General features: G+C 34.3%; 4 protein-coding genes across 6 annotated transcripts; 2 read left to right on the top strand and 2 right to left on the bottom strand.

Annotated features, from left to right (window-relative positions):
* Positions 1-7,597: 7,597 nt before the first annotated feature.
* On the top strand, positions 7,598-11,276 carry LOC101210469 (uncharacterized protein At2g39920). 2 transcript variants are annotated; one of them, XM_004150183.3, is made up of 6 exons: positions 7,598-7,937; positions 8,040-8,066; positions 8,206-8,314; positions 9,318-9,765; positions 10,092-10,271; positions 10,601-11,276. In XM_004150183.3, the coding sequence occupies exons 3-6, from the start codon at positions 8,236-8,238 to the stop codon at positions 10,812-10,814; spliced, it is 921 nt and encodes a 306-aa protein (XP_004150231.1). In that variant the 5' UTR covers positions 7,598-7,937; positions 8,040-8,066; positions 8,206-8,235; the 3' UTR covers positions 10,815-11,276. The 2 variants fall into 2 exon arrangements, with proteins under 2 accessions (XP_004150231.1, XP_031741861.1); XM_031886001.1 differs by having other exon boundaries at positions 7,599-8,066.
* A 388-nt stretch (positions 11,277-11,664) lies between these two features.
* Positions 11,665-13,477, bottom strand: LOC101213067 (glucan endo-1,3-beta-glucosidase 12). The gene has a single exon (XM_004150193.3). The coding sequence runs from the start codon at positions 13,087-13,089 to the stop codon at positions 11,941-11,943; it is 1,149 nt and encodes a 382-aa protein (XP_004150241.1). The 5' UTR covers positions 13,090-13,477; the 3' UTR covers positions 11,665-11,940.
* A 160-nt stretch (positions 13,478-13,637) lies between these two features.
* On the bottom strand, positions 13,638-17,956 carry LOC101210713 (uncharacterized protein At2g39910). Its single transcript, XM_011656680.2, has 8 exons — positions 17,503-17,956; positions 16,890-17,421; positions 16,701-16,787; positions 16,314-16,504; positions 15,941-16,136; positions 14,834-14,898; positions 14,049-14,150; positions 13,638-13,969 (listed from the first exon to the last, which is right to left on the bottom strand). Exons 1-8 carry the CDS (start codon positions 17,541-17,543, stop codon positions 13,855-13,857), a joined length of 1,329 nt encoding a protein of 442 aa, XP_011654982.1. The 5' UTR covers positions 17,544-17,956; the 3' UTR covers positions 13,638-13,854.
* A 581-nt stretch (positions 17,957-18,537) lies between these two features.
* On the top strand, positions 18,538-21,296 carry LOC101212181 (LIM domain-containing protein WLIM2b). 2 transcript variants are annotated; one of them, XM_004150190.3, is made up of 6 exons: positions 18,538-18,930; positions 19,062-19,297; positions 19,902-20,001; positions 20,102-20,136; positions 20,220-20,309; positions 20,774-21,296. In XM_004150190.3, the coding sequence occupies exons 2-6, from the start codon at positions 19,163-19,165 to the stop codon at positions 20,999-21,001; spliced, it is 588 nt and encodes a 195-aa protein (XP_004150238.1). In that variant the 5' UTR covers positions 18,538-18,930; positions 19,062-19,162; the 3' UTR covers positions 21,002-21,296. The 2 variants fall into 2 exon arrangements, with proteins under 2 accessions (XP_004150238.1, XP_031741833.1); XM_031885973.1 differs by having other exon boundaries at positions 18,626-18,644.
* Positions 21,297-21,414: the final 118 nt, after the last annotated feature.

The following is a 21,414-nucleotide window of genomic DNA, read 5'->3' as shown; positions in this document are numbered from 1 at the left end:
ATCCGTTGGAAGTGAACTCCTTGACGACAAATGGCATTGTGGACATGGAAGTGGTAGACAAGGAAGTCAACCAAGATGAAGAATTACAGAAAACCATCAAAGAGTTGAAACAGAATCCAGAGGGAATCAACAAATTTAGCTAGGAGAATGGGAAACTGTTTTACAAGAAGAGAGTGGTATTGTCAAGGAATTCTTCATTGATCCCATATTGCTGCATACATTCCATGACTCGATCTTGGGAGGACATTCAGGATTCTTGAGAACATACAAGAGAATGAGCGGGGAGCTGTACTGGGAGGGAATGAAGGTTGATATAAAGAAATATGTGGAGCAATGTGAGATTTATCAAAGGAACAAATACGAGGCCACGAAACCAGCATGGGTATTACAACCAATCCCTACTCCGGACGCCATACTAGAAGAATGGTCAATGGATTTCATAGAAGGATTACCTAAGGCAGGGGGGATGAATGTGATAATGGTGGCAGTGGATAGATTGAGTAAGTATGCTTATTTCATTACTATGAAGCACCATTTCACAACTAAATAGGTGGCGACTACATTCATTGAAAAGATTATCAACAAGCATGGGATCCCAAAATCCATAATATCAAATAGGGATAAAGTTTTCATTAGTCATTTTTGGAATGAACTATTTGCAGCTATGAGAACTAAACTAAAAAGAAGTACGGCGTTTCACCCACAAACGGATGGACAGACAGAAAAGGTAAACCAATGTCTGGAGACATACTTGAGATTCTTATGCAATGAGCAACCTCAAAAGTGGCATAAGTTCATTATGTGGGCTGAACTGTGGTATAACACCACTTTCCATTCATCCATACGTTCCAACCCCTTCAAGTTTGTATATGGCAGGCAACCACCCCCTCTTTTATCTTATGGAACCGAAAAACTCAGAATGATGAGGTAGAAGTAATACTAAAAGAGAGAGATTTGGTATTGAATGCCTTGAAGGAGAATCTTCATTTAGCCCAAAACCGCATGAAGAAGTGGGCAGACACCAAAAGAAGGGAGTTGAAGTTCAATGTGGGTGATGAAGTATACCTGAAGCTCAGACCTTATAGGCAGATATCCTTAGCTTGGAAAAGATGTGAAAAGTTGGCGCCAAAATTCTATGGACCTTACACAATCATTGAAGAAATAGAAGAGGTGGCATATAGATTGAAACTTCCACCAGCGGCGAGTATTCATGATGTGTTCCACATCTCGCAGTTAAAGCTCAAGTTGGGTAAGCAGAATGTTGTGCAGCAACAACAGCCTATACTGACAACAGATTTCAAGTTACAACTATGACCAGAACATGTATTGGAAATTCGCTGGAACAAGGATTTGGGAGCTAATGAATGGCTAGTCAAGTGGAAGAATTTACCGGAAACTGAAGCCACATGGGAAGCTGTCTATCAAATGAATCAACAGTTTTTCACATTCCACTTTGAGGACAAGGTGAATTTGGAACCGAGGGGTGTTGTGAGACCTCTAATCATACATACTTATGTTAGGAAGAGTAAGAAGGAAAATTCACCAACAATTAATGAGAATGAGTGGAAAAAAGAGAACGTGCAGGTGGGTCCCACTGAGTAGGAATTTGAGGAAGATTATAAATAGAATGATTGAGGAATAGGGAGGTAGGTATCTTTTTGTTATCTTTAGGGTAAAGGGAGGCAGCAACAGCCGTAAAGGGGTATCCTTTTTGTAAATGGTGTTGGTATGTTCTTTGTTATTTAATGTTCTTATCTTTATTTCATATTGTGGTTGTATCTTTTGGCTATATATATATAAATAAAGAATCACAGGTGCTGTCTCTGTTTAGCCACTTTTGGGTGTTTTATTAGATATTGTGTTAGAACCCTGACAGATTACTAGGCTATTTGTTAGTATAGTTTGATTTAAGATAAAACAAAATTATGATTTGAAATCTAAATCCAGATGCCACTTATAAAACAAATAACATTCTAAGGTTTAATTTTGTTTAAAATAAAATAAAATTAGAATTTAAAATCTAAATTTTCTCTATAAATAGCTAAATTAATTAAACATTCAAATTTCCACAATATTTCCACCTTTTTTTTATTATCCCATTCAATATGTATGTACGTATGTATTTATTCCCATTTTTTTTCAAAATTTTGTTGTAACATTCATGTATTTAAGTCCCATTTTTTTTAGGTAAGAATTTATTTGGGCATTTGAAGTCTATATTTGTTTGATGAGTTTTGTTCATTTTCTTGGAAATATCACTTTTGTAGCGTTTTTTACGGAGTTTTAACTACTATAACCTAAATATAGTGTTTTATTACAAGTTTGATCTCATGTTGCCAAATTTTTCATAAATGTCCTAAAGGACTTTAATTTTAGACAAACGTATAGCCCTAAAGACCAAACTACCCATCTTTATATTAATAACATATTAAAAAAATAAGAAAATAAAATAAAAAAAGTGGACCAAGATTTGCATTTATTAAATATTCTAAGTAAATATGGTATGTGATTAATTCTATTATGATTATAATCAAAATTACTCCATAATCTTTTTGTTCCGGTGATTTTGTTAAAAAATTCTTCCTTCCCTCCGACCTCTTTTCGTCCATTCTTTATTATTCTGTTCATCTCCTTCAAATATTTTCGATGAAAAAGGGTTTATGGTTATATACAAAATTTGTTAGAGTATATGAAAAATGTATAGTATATTATGTAGTTCATGCTTCGAAATTTTTTTAAGGTATATGAAAAATATATAGTATATTTTGTAGTTTATGTTTCAAATTATTTTTAGGGAATATGAAAAATATATAGTATATTATGTAGTTTCTGGTGTACAAACTAAGTATGTTTTCTGGAAATTTTTTCTATCTTCCGAATATGGTGAAGATGTTTATTTATAATAGGCGTTTTTAGTTATGTAACTGTTAATAGGTTTTTTCGAAAAATCCCCAAGTACCTAACTGTTAATAGGTTCTATCTTCCCAATTTTTTCTGGTTCTTTATTCTTTTTTGCCACATTAATTTTATTGATCACTTGGGGTGCCAAGGTACTTTTGGATGTGGGAGTTTCTCACAATTATTTTCTTGTAAATTTCAATCGACTTTCCACCATTTCTTCTACTATTTCTGCATAAGCTATGACTTCTGATAGCCATTGGAAACGTTGAAGTTTTACTTTCTCTCTTAGGTCCATTCGTAATCCCTATTAAATCTGGCAATCAAATGTTGTTCACTTTCCATCAAGTTCGTCCGAGCTCCCAACCGGTGAAACTCCTCAATGTACTCTGCTCTTTTTTAGGATATTTGTCGGCAATTCTGGTATTGTGTATATAGTGTGTTCATAGTTTGGAGGTAAGAACCTTTGTTTCATTAATTTCTTCATTTTTTTCCCTGATCGAGTTGAGTGCTTCCCTTGTTTTTGTCGATTGACTACTACTTGATCCCACAAGGCTGATGTTCCACCTTTTAGTTTCAATGTCACCAAATGAACCTTCTTGTGCTCAGTTGTACCCATGTAATTGGGTTTTTTTTTAGTATTCTTAATCCAGTCAAGGAAGGTTTCAATATTTCGTTTGTCGTCGTATATAAGGAGGTCGATTTTCATTTTATATTCATATGCTTCTGCCCTTCGTTCTCTTAAAGGTGCAAATTGACATCCTCTATTGTTAATGGTAGCATCACTTTCTACTTCTTCGCTTGAGGAACTCCAATCTTGATTTTTCAATCACTGTTCTTCATATCTATCTCTTCTTCGTAACTGGTTTAGTCTTCCTTCCAGATGATTTTCTTGATTGATGTAGCCTCCCTGAAATTCTACACCTTTTCTTATTCGCGCTCCCCATTGTCATAGATTCGACTGTTCTTCTTCAGGTTGTAGTTGAATCATCTCATCTAATCTTCTAACTATAGCATCCAAGGTCTCTCGAATTCCCTCCAACGAATTCTCAACTGACAGCAAGCGTATGGTTGATGTTCTTGAAAAGAGGATAGGTGTTTCTCCCGCCTCTTGTAATTCCTCCGCTGCTAGAGCTCTGTTGCGGCGATTAGCCATCGATCCCAAGTCGGATGAAGCTCTGATACCAATTTGGTGTACAAACCAAGTATGTTTTTTGAAAAATTCCTCTATCTTTCCAATATGGTAAAGATGTTTATTTATAATAGGTGTTTTCAGGTACATAACTGTTAATAGGTTGTAACAACCTTAACAACTTTACAATCAGTTAGCTAAGTAGCTTATTTAGTCACATAAACAAATTAGGGTATATGAAAAAATATATAGTATATAATGTAGATATATGAAAAATATAAAACGTGGGAACGAAAGTGTGAAAAAGTTAGTTGAGGAAGATTTCTCTAATTGTGTTGCGAATGAAATTGAATAACGGCAAAATTGATCGGTGAAAACATGGACAACACCTGAAAGGTGAAGGGTGATTTTCTTTAATTGTGTTGCGAATGAAATTGAATAAAGTCAATTAGTAGAAATCATTTAATATAATATTACCATATTATATTCAACTTTATACTATATTAAAATTATTTCTCCAATAAATGATAATCTAATATTAAATACAAATATAAATCTCGATTACTTATTACATTAATTATGAGAGGTATAACATAGATAATAAATATAGTATAATATAATTCTAGTATTATATTATATATATTTTTGAAAATCAATTTTATTTATAATTGATGTGAAACTTAAAATGATTCAAAAATACACAAAATTTTAATTAAAATAATAAATGAAATTTTGAGACTTTTCAGTAAAATCATATATATATATATATATTTACTTTTCATTCATGGATTTGCCTTGCTTTACTAGAGATGAACTTCTAACGATTTTTTTTCTATTGCAAAATTCTTTTTATTTTATTATTAATATTCAAACATTTTCATTTAGGTTACTTTCCATAAATATAACCAAGTGCCAAAATATTTACGGCGTGTCTAACAAAATAAAAAAGAAAAAATCTTATTAATTAATTTTTCATATATAATGGTTATGTCGATATCTTGTAAAATTGGTTACAAGAGGCTCACCTGATTTGATCTTGTCAACAAGTCACATAACATGACTAAGGTTGGAGGTTCTTAAGTTGACAGTTTACAGAACATCTGCTACATGAAGATCGTAATTAGGTTTTAAGCCTAGTTAACCTAATTTTATGAGCATGGGTGAGAGATCTGAGGTAATAAAACTGGTTTATCACCTAGACATCGTATATTAAAATTCGGTATAATGATTATGCTTGAATGTTTCACCTAGACTTAGGATTTGTTTAAGTTAGCCTAAATATTATCCTAAAGTTTTAAAATACCCTTAAAATCGTTATAAAACAATTTAGCTAGAGAAAAGTAGCATACTTTTAGCTCTAGCGTCCCTAAGAGTTCACACCATGAGTTCCATGTAGGGCTTTGGGTTGTGCGTAGGAGTGGACTCCAATTGGAGAGTTCATACATTCCAGGTTTGCCCTTGAATATCAGAGATGATTTTTCACTTCTTTTTGTTTTTTTCTTTGCGATTAATTCATCTCATCTTCATATTATTACTTCTTTTTTCTTCAGATTCTCATTTGTTCTTGTTCGTGATTTTTCTTCCTTTCCTCTACTAGAATTTTTTCCCTCGTCATCTCTCACATATATTTTTTTCTTTTTTCACTTCTTCAAATTCTCACTTGGTAAAAGATTTTCGTCATCTCTCATATATTTTCTCTTTCAGTTCTAAATGATCGTATACTAAGATCTAAAAGATATTGGTACACAGTATTATACTAAATATAAATGATCTTGGTATACGATCGTGAACCAAGATATTTTCGATTGGTACACAATCATTTAGAAATTTTGATATGTGATCATGTATCATTTTCTACACGATCGCGTATTACGATCATTTAGAACAAGAATTACACACATGTGTGTGGCCAGTGTTGATACTGTCTACATAATCGTGTATCATTTCCTACATGATCGCATATCATGATCATTTAGAAGAAAAATTACACACGTATGTCTGATTAATCGTGTTGACTAGACAATTTTGCTATTTTTTTTATTGTGGACCTATGACGTTTTTCTGTTTTCAAAATTATTCTATATAGTGTAAATATTTTACATGTTTGTTATATTTTGAAGAAAAAAAAACCATTTTCTTAATTCTTTTTATAAAACTTCACTAAAATAGATTTTCTTATATTATTTAATTTTTAATTAAAATTAGAACATAATTAGTTTGATATTCTATTAAATATATTAATGAGTTAGTTTTAATTATAAATTAGGAATTTTCTAATATTTACAATTATATAATAGATTCTTAATTAATTTTTTTTATCAATACATTGAATGATATTTATTTTTTAAATAATCAATTTGTTACTATATCAAACTTTATTTCATAAATTAAATACAAAATATTTTTTTCATAAAATTCTAATAACATAACCACAAAACGCATTTATCTTTAATTCAACCAAACAACTTTTATGGTTTTCTCCTCATTATCTAAATAAATAAGTCTAATTACACAATTCTCTAAACTTTCATATATATATATATATATAAATAAATAAATAAATAGTGTAAAATTATTTTACACGAAAGTTTGACCCAATTTATTTTTCAGCCCTCCTTTTTACCCTTCACTTTTTATATACACAGTTGTGAACTTCCAAAATGGTTTTCTTTTCAAAACCTATATAAGTAAGAAATGTTTCTCTATTTAAAAAAAAAAAAAAACATTTACCCTCATAAATGTAAGCAATAAGTTTCGAAGAAGAAATCAAGGTATGTATATTTGATATATACAACACAATATGTTTTAGTTTTCTAAAAATAAACCAAATTATATTTAATAAGTACAATATATCATCTTATAAATCAATCTTGGTATATGATTTTTTTTTTTGGTGTATTTGTAAACGCACCAAAAAAAAAAGTAAATTTAAATGTGATTTTTGCTTACCTTTCTTAGTCTTTTGTTCACATTTTTTAGTCCATAAAAAGTCTATTTGGTTTATACTTGAGATGTCAATAAAAAGATAATCAAATTTCAACCGAACCTAGCAAAGGACATTAAAACTATAATTGAATGACAATTGATTTAGAAAAAAAATCATTTAAAATGGATATTACATTAGGACTTTGATTATTTTGCAACGGAAGAAACATTCTTAATACTATAACTAATGTCAAGAAAAAGTTAATTTTTCTTAATCTTTAATATTGGGTCATTTTACTTTGTCGTTACTAGAATTGGTGCGAAAATTCTAATAGTAAGAGAAAGTAAGACGATAGTGACAAATTAAGAATAAGATATTTAAAGTGTGTCGCACTTTTTTTTATTTTGTAGATATGACACAATTTAGTGTATTAAGTCTATTATGTGTACTAGTGACTTTTTACGAGTCGAATTATTTAGTGTGTTTTTTATAAAAGATAATAAGTGATACTAAAAAAACTCATTTTCTAAGCTTATTTGGCATGATGATGTATGCAGGAGTGAAGAGTACTTTTAACTAAGAGTCCTTTTAACTATTGTTAAAAAGGATAGTGCTCGATGGCTTGATCTCACAGGTAATGATTGAACAAAAAAGAAGAAGAAAGCTTCATATTTCAACTTGGTATATCATATGTCTGTTTTTTTTCCTAATTAATCTTTACCTATGGAAGATTGAAGAATACCAATTTGCCCATTCTCTCTGATTTCTTCATCATTTCTTCGAATCTTTTACACACCCATTCCTACATATTTCGCTTTCACTTCCATTTGGGCATTAATTTTTTTACGCTTTTCGAGTTTTTCCCACCTCTCGGACAAAACCCATAAAATAGAAAGTCTCGTCTCTTAGCCCAGAAATTGATAGCTTGTGACCCACCATAAGTTTTATGTGTTCAACTTGGTAACTGTTCGAAAATTATTGGTATGGTGTTCATATCCAATCCTGAATCCCTTAATACCCTCCATATCGGTTTACTTCTGATCTAATACTAAATGGGTTTTGAAATTGGGTTTCGTTTCACAGATTGATCGAAGAGATTTCTGCCGTTGAGTAAGTCAACAATCTCAATTTTTTTTTTTTTTTTTGATTATTTGGAATGTTCAAAATTTTGTTTGAAATTGCTTCTTAATGCTGATATCTCTTTGTTTTCTAAGATTTGAAACCTGAATATTATTTGAGATAATTGCAGATGACCCTTATATTGGAATTTCTTTGAACAATGTCTGCTTATGGGAATGAAATGGAGCGCCAGTTCTCTACTCAGAGTCATTCTACTGGGGGAAGTTCTGGGAATTCAGGTATGGAGTTTAGTACATCCTTTTCTTTCCCTTATGGTCTCTTTTCATGAAGATGATTCAGTTTACTGAAAGAGAAGCATGTTTGGTTTGTTTCACAGAAGCAACAACAGAATCCAAAAACTTCCGGATATGGAGTGTTTGATTTCCTGAGGATTTTGTTATTGCCTTTATCACTTTGTCAAATATAATTTCCTTTTGTTTGATACTATATTAAATTACCTTCACTCCTCAGTTTAAGCTGTTGGGTCGATACATAATTTAAAACCTTTACTTTTATGCCAAGGATTACTCTTTGTTATAATAACTAATAAGATAAATACAGGATACAATTTTCTGATGTTGAGGATTCTTTTTTAGCTAATTATTGTCAGAAAATACATTACAAAAAAAAATAAAATAATAAAAGCAGAAAGCAATATAAATATTACATTTTTCAAGTGAGAAACATAGAAAAGGATATGAACTGATGGAAATATGTGTACAAAAAGGAGGATAAGTTATCCTCTTAGGAAAAAACAGTGGAGATTTGCAGAAAGTATTTGAATTAGCATTAATGGAAAAGAATTGATACTCACAAAATATCTAGTAACTAATATTTCTCTTTTCATCTAACCTTTTTTTTATTCTATTCTGCAGTCTCTATTATGTAGTCAATACAATGAGCAGTTAAATTTTACAGTATATGACTAGATTTATGAATCTATGATGTTTTTAATTGAAGGAAAACAAAAAATGAATGAAAACACTAGATAAAATTATCTCCCCAAACCACTTTTTGAATACTCATTGAAACAAGCAATTGCCTATTATCATTAATAGGCCATAATCTGAAAACGAGTGAAACTAATCTGATAGACGTGTTGTGGCATTGTGTTTGTCGTTCTTGTGATAGTCAACGTAGCAGTTATTGGTCATTGACATATAGCAATTTGATGGAAGAACTTTTACTGGCATTTGAGGCTCATAACCCTGAGTAGTTATTGTTATCCTTTTAATGAGGCAGATATGGGAAGCCGCTATATCATAGAGTCAGGATTCTACATGACACCTTTAACAGCAACGATTTTCGTTGGTGCTCTAGCTACTGTTGGAGTGTTACTTATCACTTTGTTGGTCTCATTGACTGTAATGTTGCAATATTGTCAAAACAGAAGTGAAGGAGTTGTTGAGATTCAGAGATCAAGTGTTGATTATGACTATTGCAAGGCTCTATCTGTGCATTTGGAGCTAAATGGCTTGGAAACAGATGGGATACCTTCATTTTGCAAGGAGTTTGCCATTCAATACATTAGAAGTGGTCAGTATGAACGAGATTTGGATTCTTCACTGCTGGTGGTCGATAATTATTTCTGTAGTGCTGCCAAAGTAGACAACGGTCAAGATATTGTATTGATGGACATAGATGACCTTCTTTTCACAAACCGTGATTACAATGACGTGCTAATCTCCAGGTATGTTCCTGATATCTGTATGGTGTTCTTTCTTTCTGTTCTGTCATTGATAATTATCATTATTGGTAATGATAATGCCAAATTTTGTTTCATTCTTTTGCTAGTTTGGTTTCCCCTTGCATCATATTTCATCTTTATAATCCTTTTCCACCTTGAAATTAAATTCTCAAAGGAGTTTACTGTTTACCTTTAACCATGAGAAATGCAAGAACATTATGTGTGTGGATATCAATATTTAGTGTTTGTTGTATTACAGTCTTCTGCTTCGGGTCCTGGTTGAGTAACATTAAAATAAATTCTCTCAATCAATTTAATTATGAATGCAGTGATTGTGTCGATCAGGCAAAGAAATTGAAGCAAAACTTTCTTCTAAAATTATACAAGAAACTCAGATCTTGCAGATGGCCTACGACCTTAATATCAAGAAAATCAGAAGTTAATAGGAATGCCACTATTGAACATCTTACTTCTGCAGGGTATAAAGGTTGGCTACAGCTGATTATGAGGTATCTTCGATATTTCTATTTTATTGGCAGGCTTTACAAAAAAAAAAAAAACCTTATTTTAGGATGTTATTGAAATCCTTCTTCCTCTTCCCCTTTTAATTTGGATCAAGGTGCTCTGTTTCATATCAGATCAAAACTATTTCTCAAACAAAACTTGTTCAACTAGTAGGCCAATCCTGGATATACTCAACTAGTACTTCCTGGAAATACTAGGAGCCTAGCTTTTTCCTTCCTATGTGGACATAATTTTTATGTTCTATAAACAGATTATCTGTCCTATGACAATTATGCATATTTAAGTATATTTTGTTTTTAAAAAAATCTTGCAGAATGGATGATGAAATGCAGATCAATCATCCGGTATACTTCAGTCGGCAACAAGCAGCATTGCAGAGCGAGGGATTCAGCGTTATAGGTGTGATTAGCAGCCACATGGATGCCTTGTCAGCACTATCTGTAGGAACTCGTATTTATAAGCTTCCAAACCCCATGTACTTCAAGTATCAATCATCAAAAATGGAGGAAACACACAAAGTTAGATAGTGATTTCCTCTGGAAATTTGTTGTCATGTGAGCCATTCTAAGATGTTGCACAGTCTGAGTCAGTTTAGGCTTCTCTAAAGCTGGTTGAGATTCACACAAGTTCTCTCATTCAAAATAGTAAAAAAGAAGCACATACAGTCGGAGAAGTTGCTATGGATTATCATGTTAATGCCATTCAATGGAGGCAATCACGTATTTAAGCAGTCATTTTCTGATTATTGTATATAATTTGATGGTCTTCTAATGAGAGGGGCATTGCAAGTATATTTCACTCGATCCTACATTCCTCGCCTTCAACGGCATCGACACCAATTGCCAGACCCTGGCAGCTGTCACATTATTTGTTATATTTTTTACCTCTTGTCCATGTTCATACCATTTTGTTTGTGGACCTGGAAATTTGCAACAATTTCTTGGATTGACCTTTTATGTTATTCAAATTGAAGGCCTTTGTTTGAAACCTTTTGGTTTTTACTTATTCTAGTTCCCTCTCTCAAGACCAGTGTTTCACTTTTACTTTTTTTTTTTCTTGTCAATTATTCATTCAAACACTCTCTTAATGTTTAGGAATCCCCACCCACCATCTTTTTGGTGAGAGGGAACACCTTTTCATTATAACATTGAAATCTGATAATCCTTTGTGTTTTGAAGGGAATTTCTAAGTTTAGAATGGAAAATAACAATTTGCATGTACTTTTCCATTCCCAGTGCAAATGAAATACTTCATAACAAGGTCAAAGATGAAATACTTCATAAAGTGTCAAAGATGAAATACTCGACTATCAACGATCATACACCATATCCAAATGATTCATAAAAAAACAATAAACAAAAGGAGGCAATCACTACATTGAAACTAAGAACCAAACTTCATTGAATAATATTCTATGGAAGAATGTAATTCATCTGAACACAAATTCAGAAAAGAAAATTTACAGCCATTGACATCTAAACAAACGATGAAAGCTATCTTTAATATCAAGGGAAGTTTCCATAACAAGAAACAGCAACAGAAGGCTCAAGAATCACAGAATTCACAAAACGCAGGTTATACTCATCAGGAATTAGAGCTTAACCTACTTCAGCACCGAAAAGAAAATTTTATGAAAATGAAATGTGTAAGATTTTACCACAACTTCGTTAGAACGAAAACCCCAAAACAGCAGGCTGCAATCGTTAGAATAGCTCTTTGCTCTCCAATTCTGGCAGAATTGGAGAAGACAACATCATACTTCTTTGTCATATTGGGATACAGAAGCCCCCATTTTCGCACAGGTCGAGCTCCCTGTTCTTCTTCCCCATCAAACAGCTGATATATGTAAGTTTGCATCACTCCTTCCCTCCTCAACGGCGTTCCGAAACCCGATTTCAGGTGTGCAACCAACCCCTTCAGGTACATTTCCGCGTATGCAGGATTCGCTTCGACCTCGCTGGGGTCAGTCCCAAAGCTTGGCCATCCAGTCTCCGTCACGATCAATTGAACATTCTCGTGTCCGGCCACAGCCATTGCACTAATCACTGCATCTATCATGGAGTCAAAAAGATTCCGGTACCGGACACCAGTGACCACATCATCTCTGAAATTGAAAGGGTGATTTTGAAACAGAGCATACGCAATTGGGATTTCGGAGATCAATCGGTACAAATTGTAAGGGTAAATATTGATCAAGAACGACGAATTAGTGTCTCGAAGAAACTGAAGCAAAGGCCTAATCACATCATCGGAAACAGGATCTTGAAACCTAGCCGCCGAAGGAGGGAACGGATTTGCCATTATACTGACGAACGAAAACGTAGTGGAAACCGAAATTTGACGAATCCCCAAATTTCGGAGCGCCGTGTAAACATTTCTGATTGCCGGTAATAGAAGCGTCGTTAAGTCAGGAGATGCTTCGAGAAAGTTGTTACCAACGGAGATAGTGGTGATGATGGTCCGAGGGTAGAAGGGGACGACATGAATGTAAAGCCATTGGAGAGCGGCGGAGCGATTGGCGGCGATGGGGGAGACCATGGAATTAGGGATTGTGAGGAGAAGGGTGATGTTGGTGTAGGCGAAGGCTCGGATTACGTTGGGATCGGAATCTTCGAGTCTGACGGCGGTGAGTTTGAGGGAATCAATGGCTTTGGGCACTGAGTCGGGTGGGTGGAGGCGGTGGGTGGAGTTGGGGGAGGCAGAGAAGGTGACACCGATTGTAGTGAGGGAGTTGGATGGATGGGAAAGTGAGAGAAAGAAGAGAAAGAGAGAAAAGGTAAGGAAGGATGAGGGGAGCAACATGGCGGAAGGTGGCCGGAGAGAGAAGTGATCGGCGGCGATTGAATTGGCAGTTATAGATTGGGGAATGTGTGGAGTGAGTGTTCACTGTTGCTGTGAGAGTGAGTTAGATTTGGCGGGAATTTCCGTTGCTATTCCAAACTTAGTCCTCATAATTTTTTTAAAAAAAATTTAAAGGGTTAATTATTTTATTATTCTTAATTTGGCTTTTATTAATTCTTTTAAGTTTTTTTAATAAATCTTAACAACAATTATTAGATCATTAGAAATTTTAAAACATCACACAAGAAATGAAATTTTGAATGAGGGCTTAAAGTGATTAATTGATACTTCATGTGTATTTCATTTTTTCATATAAGAAAGTTTAAATCCATTCTTTTATTTCTCATTTATTTGCTTCTTTTAGTTTTTTTTTTAATTTTTTTTTATATATATTTTTTATATACTTCATGTGCTGTTCAAATTTCATGACACTTTGAACTTGACTCTTCTCCTTGATTTTATGGATGGAGCCAATTGACACAAGCTAATAAATTAAAAGAATGCACTAATTTTATACATGTAGCTAATATATTCTCTACCTCACTTTTTCCATAGAAAATAAAACGTAATCTTTACATAAGAGTTGCAAAATAGCAATAATCACTGTACAAGAAAGAACTATACCCAAAAATGCTTTGGCACCGCTAACCAAAGCTTTGAGTTCATGTTGAATTTGCATTCAGTCTTCAGATTACCGAGTTCTCACTATTTATAATACGATGATGCTTAACAGTCAACGCAATCTGTGATGTTCAATCTTGTTAAAGATGTAGAAAGCGGAACCAAGTTTTGAAGATCCTTGTGCTTGCTCCAAGCTGCTTTAAACTGCTGGCCTTTGCTCCTGAGAATAACCAAAAATCAGAACCTCAAGTTTCAATCAGCACAAGTAAACTGTGATATGAGAAGAGCCCTAATCTTACTCCTGGAGCAGCATAAGTGCATCAACAACATGCTTTCTGATTGCATCACCAGATCTTCTTGTTGCAGCCTTTTCGTATAACATTGCAAGTTCGTCCACCAATCTGCCACCAGTATATAGTTATATGAGGGGGAAGTTCTAAAGCAATAGATAGATGCAGCAGCGTGTGACAGAAATATGAAGATGGCCATTGAAATTGTGTGAGAAATAAGCGTCGTCCAGTTATTATTGTTGATGGCTATGTTACGTTGTTTCTAAAGATCTTCATGGACACCAGCAATTAATCCGTCTACATGTCATGCCAAAATAGTAATGCAAAGGAATAACTGTATCATGATCCTGAAAGCTCGGGTTGAACTTTATCCACCACTACAGAATTAGGGAGGCCTCCAGTCCTCTCCAATAGTCAATTAATGGATTTCTTCGGTCCCATATAGCTGAATAGGACTGCCTGACATATACCGTATATTTCCACACAGATTCTCTCCTATAATTATTTTTCTTAAATAACCATGGGAACGTGACTAATCCTGTAGAACCACTGCTTGATCTTACTAGATATTGGACTTTAGGATCAAGCAGAAAAATTGATTGATTTGAACTGAGAATAGCTTGATTAAGCAGTTGAAAACAGGTGAAAGTACGTGAAGAAAGCACAGCAGAATTTCAACGGATGAAATTGGGAAAAAAGAAGTAGCCAGCACAAACAAAATAGCAAGCCATAAATCATAAAAGAAAAAGTTCAGGATATCAGGTCCAAGAAACGTGAAACATAAAATCCATTACCTTTCAACATATGGTGTATTCCTTATCCATGTTAACCTCACAACAGTTTGAATTCTCTGTAGAACCTGTCCAATTACAATAAGATAATTTTAACTAATAAATCCAGGTAGTACACACAAAATGAACTGAACTTATAATATAGTGTCCGGCAGGAAAAAGTAACATCTTCACATTTGTGACCCAGTCTTCACTCTCTAGGAGTGAGCACTAGGCAAGAAACCCTGGTGTTCACCAGCCCAACTTCCAAGGGACTTGAATCACAAATATAAATAATTACACCTAAAACCTTTCTCTTTCAAAAACCAACACCGAGACAAGTTATAATGACAGCAAAACAAGTGGCCATGTAATAAAAAGATTTATTATAGGACTCAAAATGTAGAGCATCTTCAAGAGTCGAAAACCTGTTTGATCAGAGTATTAGTTTAGCAATTAAGAGTTGTATTGTTTAGAGGTCCATGAAGTGATTTTTTCTCGACATAGAAAAAGTGAGTTCACAAAATTCATTGTAAACATGTATATTTCTTTGAATATTTACTAAATACCTGTAAAAGTACAGAAAGCAGAAGGTAGGAGGACAAATTGGACTACTCTTTCCTACGCAGAGGAAAACATTGGTAAGAAATTTAAGGCCCCTGCCCTTGCCCTTCTATGCAAGATAAAATAAGAATTTATTTATTTAAGAAAAAGGGAAAAAAAAATTTTGATGCTTTAACAGATAGATTGCAAGTCAGGAAATCGACGGAAGAAAATTTTCAATAGAAATTGACGCAAGAAAGTTGACTTTAAAAGCCTCTGATATATTTTCAAAGAAGAACGTTTTCTTACTAACAGAAGTAGAAGAGTCTTAAGTTAATATCTTAAGAATTCAAAGAATAGATATAGTATGAATAATATTTAATCTACCTACTAAACACCATTACAATTTAACAGTAATTTATTGCTTCGAGAAAAATGAAAGAGAATCTCCCATCTCTAATTCCTATTCTCCATTATTCTCTTCTAGTTGTCAAATATATAATGGCCATTGGTAGGTGCTATCAGGAAGTATTATTCACCATACAATATTATCCTGTATATTTTAAATGACAAATCTATATCACTTACTAGTAAAGTGGTCTCATCATCTTCAGCATTCATCCACTTGAAGAAAAGTGGAAATATGCGCCTTGTATGAGCCAACAGCACCAAACCCATACAATTGAAAAGAGGTTCAATGTGTTGAAGCCATGCAATACACCGTTCCTTGTTTCTTGGCTGCCGCTCCAAGTGACCCAACATCTCATTAACCATCCTTTCAATCCTGTGCAAATATACAAATGAGAATATATATGTGTGTATGCGCGCATGTGTGTTTGACGAGACAAAACCCACACAGTTAAAATGACTAAAGGTCAGATAAGCATGAGTTCTAGCAGGGTTGTCACTTATTACCAAATAATGAGAAAAAGAGAGAATGCATTACGACAAAAAAGTATACCATGAGCTACGAGGATTCATATTGTGAATGCTAGTTGCAAGAAGAACCGACATTTCAACCACACAAGGCCATATTTCATCACTTGAAGGGACATTTGAGCAGCATGCATCAAGAATCACATCTTCATACCAACCAAGCTCTGCAGCATTGACATTTTTTGCAAGATGTATAAAACTAAGCATGCCCTGCCCCTGAAAATAGGAAAAGAATTTAAACCCTTTCATTCAGTAACATAAGAACTGCAAACTATGAAATTGGGAGATAAGCTCCTCGTCCACACAGCAGAAATCTGAATCAAGATACTAAGCTCCATTTCTAGCATGAGTCTAAAATCCAACAGAATTGGCAAGTATCAGAGATAGCAAGCAGGGAAATCAGAATGCGTACTTTGACTTCCGGTGACCAGTGATCAAGAGCAGTCAGTCCACAAGGAATCACCAAATTACACAACTTCCCCAAATGTGGATAATCAATCTGCAACAATTTATTAAAAACAAACCTCAAATCAACCTAAAATACCGGAAACACAAACGTCCATTGAACTACAGTATATCTAACAATAACAAAACCTCCAACCTGAGTAATGAACCATCGAAGTTGATGGGCCGCAACAATAGCAAACCCCACAGGCACCCTCGCTGATGCAGCAGAGACCTCGTCGACCTCGTCAGATTTATCTATCGAGCTCTCCTTAATACTATCCTTCAACAACGGAAGAACCTTTGGAATGATTTCCACCACCAATCTTTTCTCCTCCGGTATCAAACTAAAATCTAAACCCAGCTCCTCAATGTTCTTCGAAAACCCATCGCAGGAAGCAGAGGCATACGCCTTTGAGAGCATTCGAAACGCTGACTCGGCAGTAAGCGCGAGGTCTTCCGTAATCCATGAAAGAAGGTCAAAGGTCGAGGAACGGGAAGACAATATTAAAGCACATGCCAGTGTGAAGTCTTTGATGGAGGAGTAAATATCGTCCTCAGAAGGACTGATTCGAAGTGATGTTTTTCGAGGTAGAAGAGATTCGAGAATGGGCTTAACAGAAACATTCGACCCCTCTGAAGGTTTATCGCAGATATTTGAAAGGGATTTGATGATTGGTTCTGAAAACCTAAAATCACAAAAAGGATATATTAGATCAAGGAATTCGAGAGGAAGAGAAAGAGAGAACGTATGCGCAATAGGAACTTACTCAATACAGAGCTCATGAAGAAGTTGAAGGGAGTTCGACATTGTAACGACTCAGTTGGAATCGGCTTCTCTTTCAACGGATTGATGATTAGGGTTTATATGAGAATTTAAATTGTTAGGGAATTGAATTCAATAGGCGCCAAATATGTATTAAGTTTTGATTTTCTTCATCGCATTTCCAAGGGAGGTGTTCTTCATGAAGGCTCAAACTAATGTAGCAAACCGTATTTTTTTTCCAATACTAAGCAACTTATTAGTTATTACAGCCAATTTCTAATTCAAACTAAAAAAACTTTGAAAATCTAAATACAAATCATTTCAAAGATTTTGGACAAATTTTTTGCTACGAAATGATACTTTGAAATGAAAGAACTTTCAAGCAAATAATCTTCCAAAACTAAACATTTTAAGCTAAAAACATTCCAAGGAATTTTAATAAACATAAGGTTCATACTTGGCCAGGACACAAACCTTTCAGTACTTACAAATCCAACAAAACTTTCAATCAATCCATACTTTTTATAAGACACCTTTTAGTCCTTCAAAACTTTCAAATACATAATAGGAAAGATGCGCAAATTTGACGTGTCCCAAAAAAAATCACTACTCCTCAGCAACATCAGTGGAGATGTTACCCATCTATAACACCAACAGAAAATGCATAGCTTAGGTTACAATAGACCCAATCATCGACAGTGTGATTTATCTGTAACGAGTGGATAATTAATCTTGAATGACCAAACTTCTATTACTCAATTATTTTTAATTTAACTTTCTTTCAAAATTAAAATCTAACCATCAATCTTAATATTTTATACATAAAATGTTCACAAATAACCATTATAAAAGATTAATTATGAACAATTTGGGAGGTACAAGTTGGTCCTCAATCATCATCAATCAAGGCTCAAGCTAAACTCTTATGAACTAATTAAAGTCTATAATTAAGACACTTAGTCCACTATCAAAATCGTCAAAGCATAACAATGGCTAGACGACAGAAGACCTGAAGTATAAAATAGAAATAGAAAGAGACGAAACGACACGTCGTTACTCTGCAGAATGCCAATGGTGGAGCTCCAGTACTGAAAAAAGTTGATGAAGAAAGTCGCACCGGGACGGAGTAAAGTTTAAGCAAGCAACGTGTGTCTTTCCGGCAAAGATATTTCCTCAGATCCTTTTTTCACTTTATCTCTTTCTTCCTCTATAAAGAAAATCGACGCTGTGAATAATCTATCATTAATTATTTGTTTCTGCCTTTCGCTTTATCTTTCATTTCATTATCTTTTTCTTCTCTGCTCCACTTGCTATAACCTGCAAATACGTTTGCTGCATTTCGTTACTTTCATGATTTGAGAGCTACCCATCTTCGATTTCGATTGCTTTTCAGCTCTAATCAAGATCTTGTTCCTTCAGCATTTTGATCTGGGTTTGATCCTTTTAGCTCATCGGTTTTATTTTCTGTGATTCCTAACTCATTGGTTGCAGTTTCTTTCTTCGTCTTCTGAAATTTTGATTCTGGGTTTTTGTGTTTTGTTTTGTTTGATGAAATGACAATAGAAGAAGGGAGTTCGTTTCATCGGGATAGCTTGGTGGGCTTTGCACTGGAGAAGATTCTGGTTGATTGGGAATAGTTAGATCTACTCTAAAGATTTTTAGCGATGTCGTTTATTGGCACCCAACAGAAGTGCAAAGCTTGTGACAAAACTGTGTACCCTGTAGATCAGTTATCTGCTGATGGAGTTTCTTTCCACAAGTCATGTTTCAAATGTAGCCATTGCAAAGGAACTCTTAAGGTACATCATTATATTTTCAGGACTCGTTGATAGCTTCTCTTTTATGTTATCCTTAATCTTTAACTGTTCTGCCTCATTTGAACTTCAAAAGGAATGGAAAAAGTTGAAGGATCTTTTAATTGAAAAGTTATAGGGAGTGTATGAAGAACTGTTTTCAAAACAACAATAATTAAGAAAAGACGGTGTTTGGGTAACTATTTTTATTTATCATCATTTTTCAGCTTTTATGCTACAGATGATATGTTCTTCTGAATAATTAGAACTGGTTTTTCTCCCACATTAATCTTAACCTTAAAAGCCATTCATCCAGTTACTAAAAATCAAAACAGCAAAACAGCCTCCTAAACAACCCCTTGGTTTCATTTATTATCTCTCCTCTTAGAACCATGTTTATAAAACTGTTCTCTCTCTACCTCTCTCTGGCTCCCTTCTTGCGAGGGTTTTCATGGACAATTAGAGTGAGTACTGTGTGGTCTTTAAAAGGTAAACAGATAAAATATAATTCCAGCTTACATATACACACACACACACACTATCACTGAGCATTTTTTGGGGGGTCAGAATGTGAGTACTTGTTCTAAAATGACTTGTTAAATTCTTTCAGCTGAGTAATTATTCTTCAATGGATGGTGTTTTGTACTGTAAGCCTCATTTTGAGCAGCTGTTCAAGGAAACTGGCAACTTCAGCAAGAACTTTCTATCTCGTATGTTCCAAACATTCGTCCAATATAAGAGACACTTACATTATTGATCTTGTAAGTATTGCTTGTTACTAACACCTTCTATACTTCTCTTTTTCTACAGCTGCAAAGTCCTCTGAGAAGCCAACTCCTGAGCTGGTAAATTTAAACCCAATGCTGCAGTTAGTTGTTGTTAAATTTATAAACAGTATGCTCATTCAGTATCCTCTTGTTGATTCTAGACTAGGTCGCCAAGCAAAGCTGCCAGCATGTTTTCTGGGACACAAGAAAAATGTGCTACATGTGGAAAAACTGCATATCCACTGGAGAAGGTTAGTTTAGAAGGCGTTGGAAAGATATCCAAAAATTTAAAACCTGCTTAATCATATCAATGGTCAATTTCTCACCCTTTTCGAACCATCTGCATATCTATGATGGACTGAATTATCTTTCCATGGTTGTTTGAACTTGTTTAGCATACTATTGTTTCCACATCTACATATCAACCTCTATAAGAAAGGGATATTCATTAAAACTACTACATCTAAATGAGTTGGTTTTTTGAACGGCTTGAATGCTGCTCTTGTTTAAGACAACTAGTGAACTTCATCTGTAGGCTTTGAGGAACTGTGGAACTTACATGTCATGTTCTTAATTTGATTGATCTATAGTATGCTGCTGAGGTAGAAATGGTTGCATCTCAACTTTTAAGTAGTTTTTCTGACATTGGTACTTTGTATGATCTGTGCGGATGTTATTTTATCAGTAATGAATCGTGTGAATTGCTTTTATCCAGGTTACAGTTGAGAGTCAAGCCTATCACAAGTCATGTTTTAAATGCTCACATGGTGGCTGTTCTTTATCTCCATCAAACTATGCTGCACTCGATGGAATTTTGTACTGCAAACACCACTTTTCACAGCTTTTCAAGGAAAAGGGAAGCTACAACCATCTGATAAAATCTGCCTCAATGAAGCGTCAAGCAGCGACCTCCGATCCGGACCCTTCAAAAGTTGAGTCATAAACATCCAATTTGTGGTTTTGCTGAGTCCATTTTCCCTCTGCTTTCCTCCTTCCCCAGTGTGTTCTACTTTGATAATCACGCTGTTTTGATTGGAAACAAAAAGAAAAAAAGAAACTTGCACGAGTCTTCAGCTCGTCATGTTGAGCCAAATTGTTAGTTTGTTTGATTCATGGAACTTCAAACAAACCGTTTGATAGTGGGCGGTGATTTGCCTTAACTTTATGAAAACATTTTGCAACATTTAGTTTTGTGTTACTAGAAGATAGATATGGAGTCATTATGTTGCTTGCTGAAATCCTCTCTGTTTTCATGTTGACAAGTTCTTTCATGAGGACCTTGTTTGCCTAGCTTCCCCTAAATAGTAAAATCCAATACTTTTTCGACAATCAACCTACACGCCATCGAGCAGTCGT

This window comes from Cucumis sativus, chromosome 5 (assembly GCF_000004075.3).
Source record: "Cucumis sativus cultivar 9930 chromosome 5, Cucumber_9930_V3, whole genome shotgun sequence".
In the NCBI taxonomy this organism is placed as follows: Eukaryota; Viridiplantae; Streptophyta; class Magnoliopsida; order Cucurbitales; family Cucurbitaceae; genus Cucumis; species Cucumis sativus.
This window is presented reverse-complemented; position numbering and strand designations above follow the sequence as displayed.

Excerpts from the sequence above, each read along its gene's own strand:
- LOC101212181 (XM_004150190.3), top strand. The coding sequence starts at position 19,163 with ATGTCGTTTATTGGCACCCAACAGAAGTGCAAAGCTTGTGACAAAACT. Across the intron at positions 20,002-20,101 it reads CAGCAAGAACTTTCTATCTC|CTGCAAAGTCCTCTGAGAAG; the intron begins GTATGTTCCAAA and ends CTTTTTCTACAG. Across the intron at positions 20,310-20,773 it reads CTGCATATCCACTGGAGAAG|GTTACAGTTGAGAGTCAAGC; the intron begins GTTAGTTTAGAA and ends GCTTTTATCCAG.
- LOC101213067 (XM_004150193.3), bottom strand. The coding sequence starts at position 13,089 with ATGTTGCTCCCCTCATCCTTCCTTACCTTTTCTCTCTTTCTCTTCTTT.
- LOC101210713 (XM_011656680.2), bottom strand. The coding sequence starts at position 17,543 with ATGTCGAACTCCCTTCAACTTCTTCATGAGCTCTGTATTGA. Across the intron at positions 17,422-17,502 it reads CTTCATGAGCTCTGTATTGA|GTTTTCAGAACCAATCATCA; the intron begins GTAAGTTCCTAT and ends TTGTGATTTTAG. Across the intron at positions 16,505-16,700 it reads ACTGGTCACCGGAAGTCAAA|GGGCAGGGCATGCTTAGTTT; the intron begins GTACGCATTCTG and ends TCCTATTTTCAG.
- LOC101210469 (XM_004150183.3), top strand. The coding sequence starts at position 8,236 with ATGTCTGCTTATGGGAATGAAATGGAGCGCCAGTTCTCTACTCAGAGT. Across the intron at positions 9,766-10,091 it reads AATGACGTGCTAATCTCCAG|TGATTGTGTCGATCAGGCAA; the intron begins GTATGTTCCTGA and ends TTATGAATGCAG. Across the intron at positions 10,272-10,600 it reads TGGCTACAGCTGATTATGAG|AATGGATGATGAAATGCAGA; the intron begins GTATCTTCGATA and ends AAAATCTTGCAG.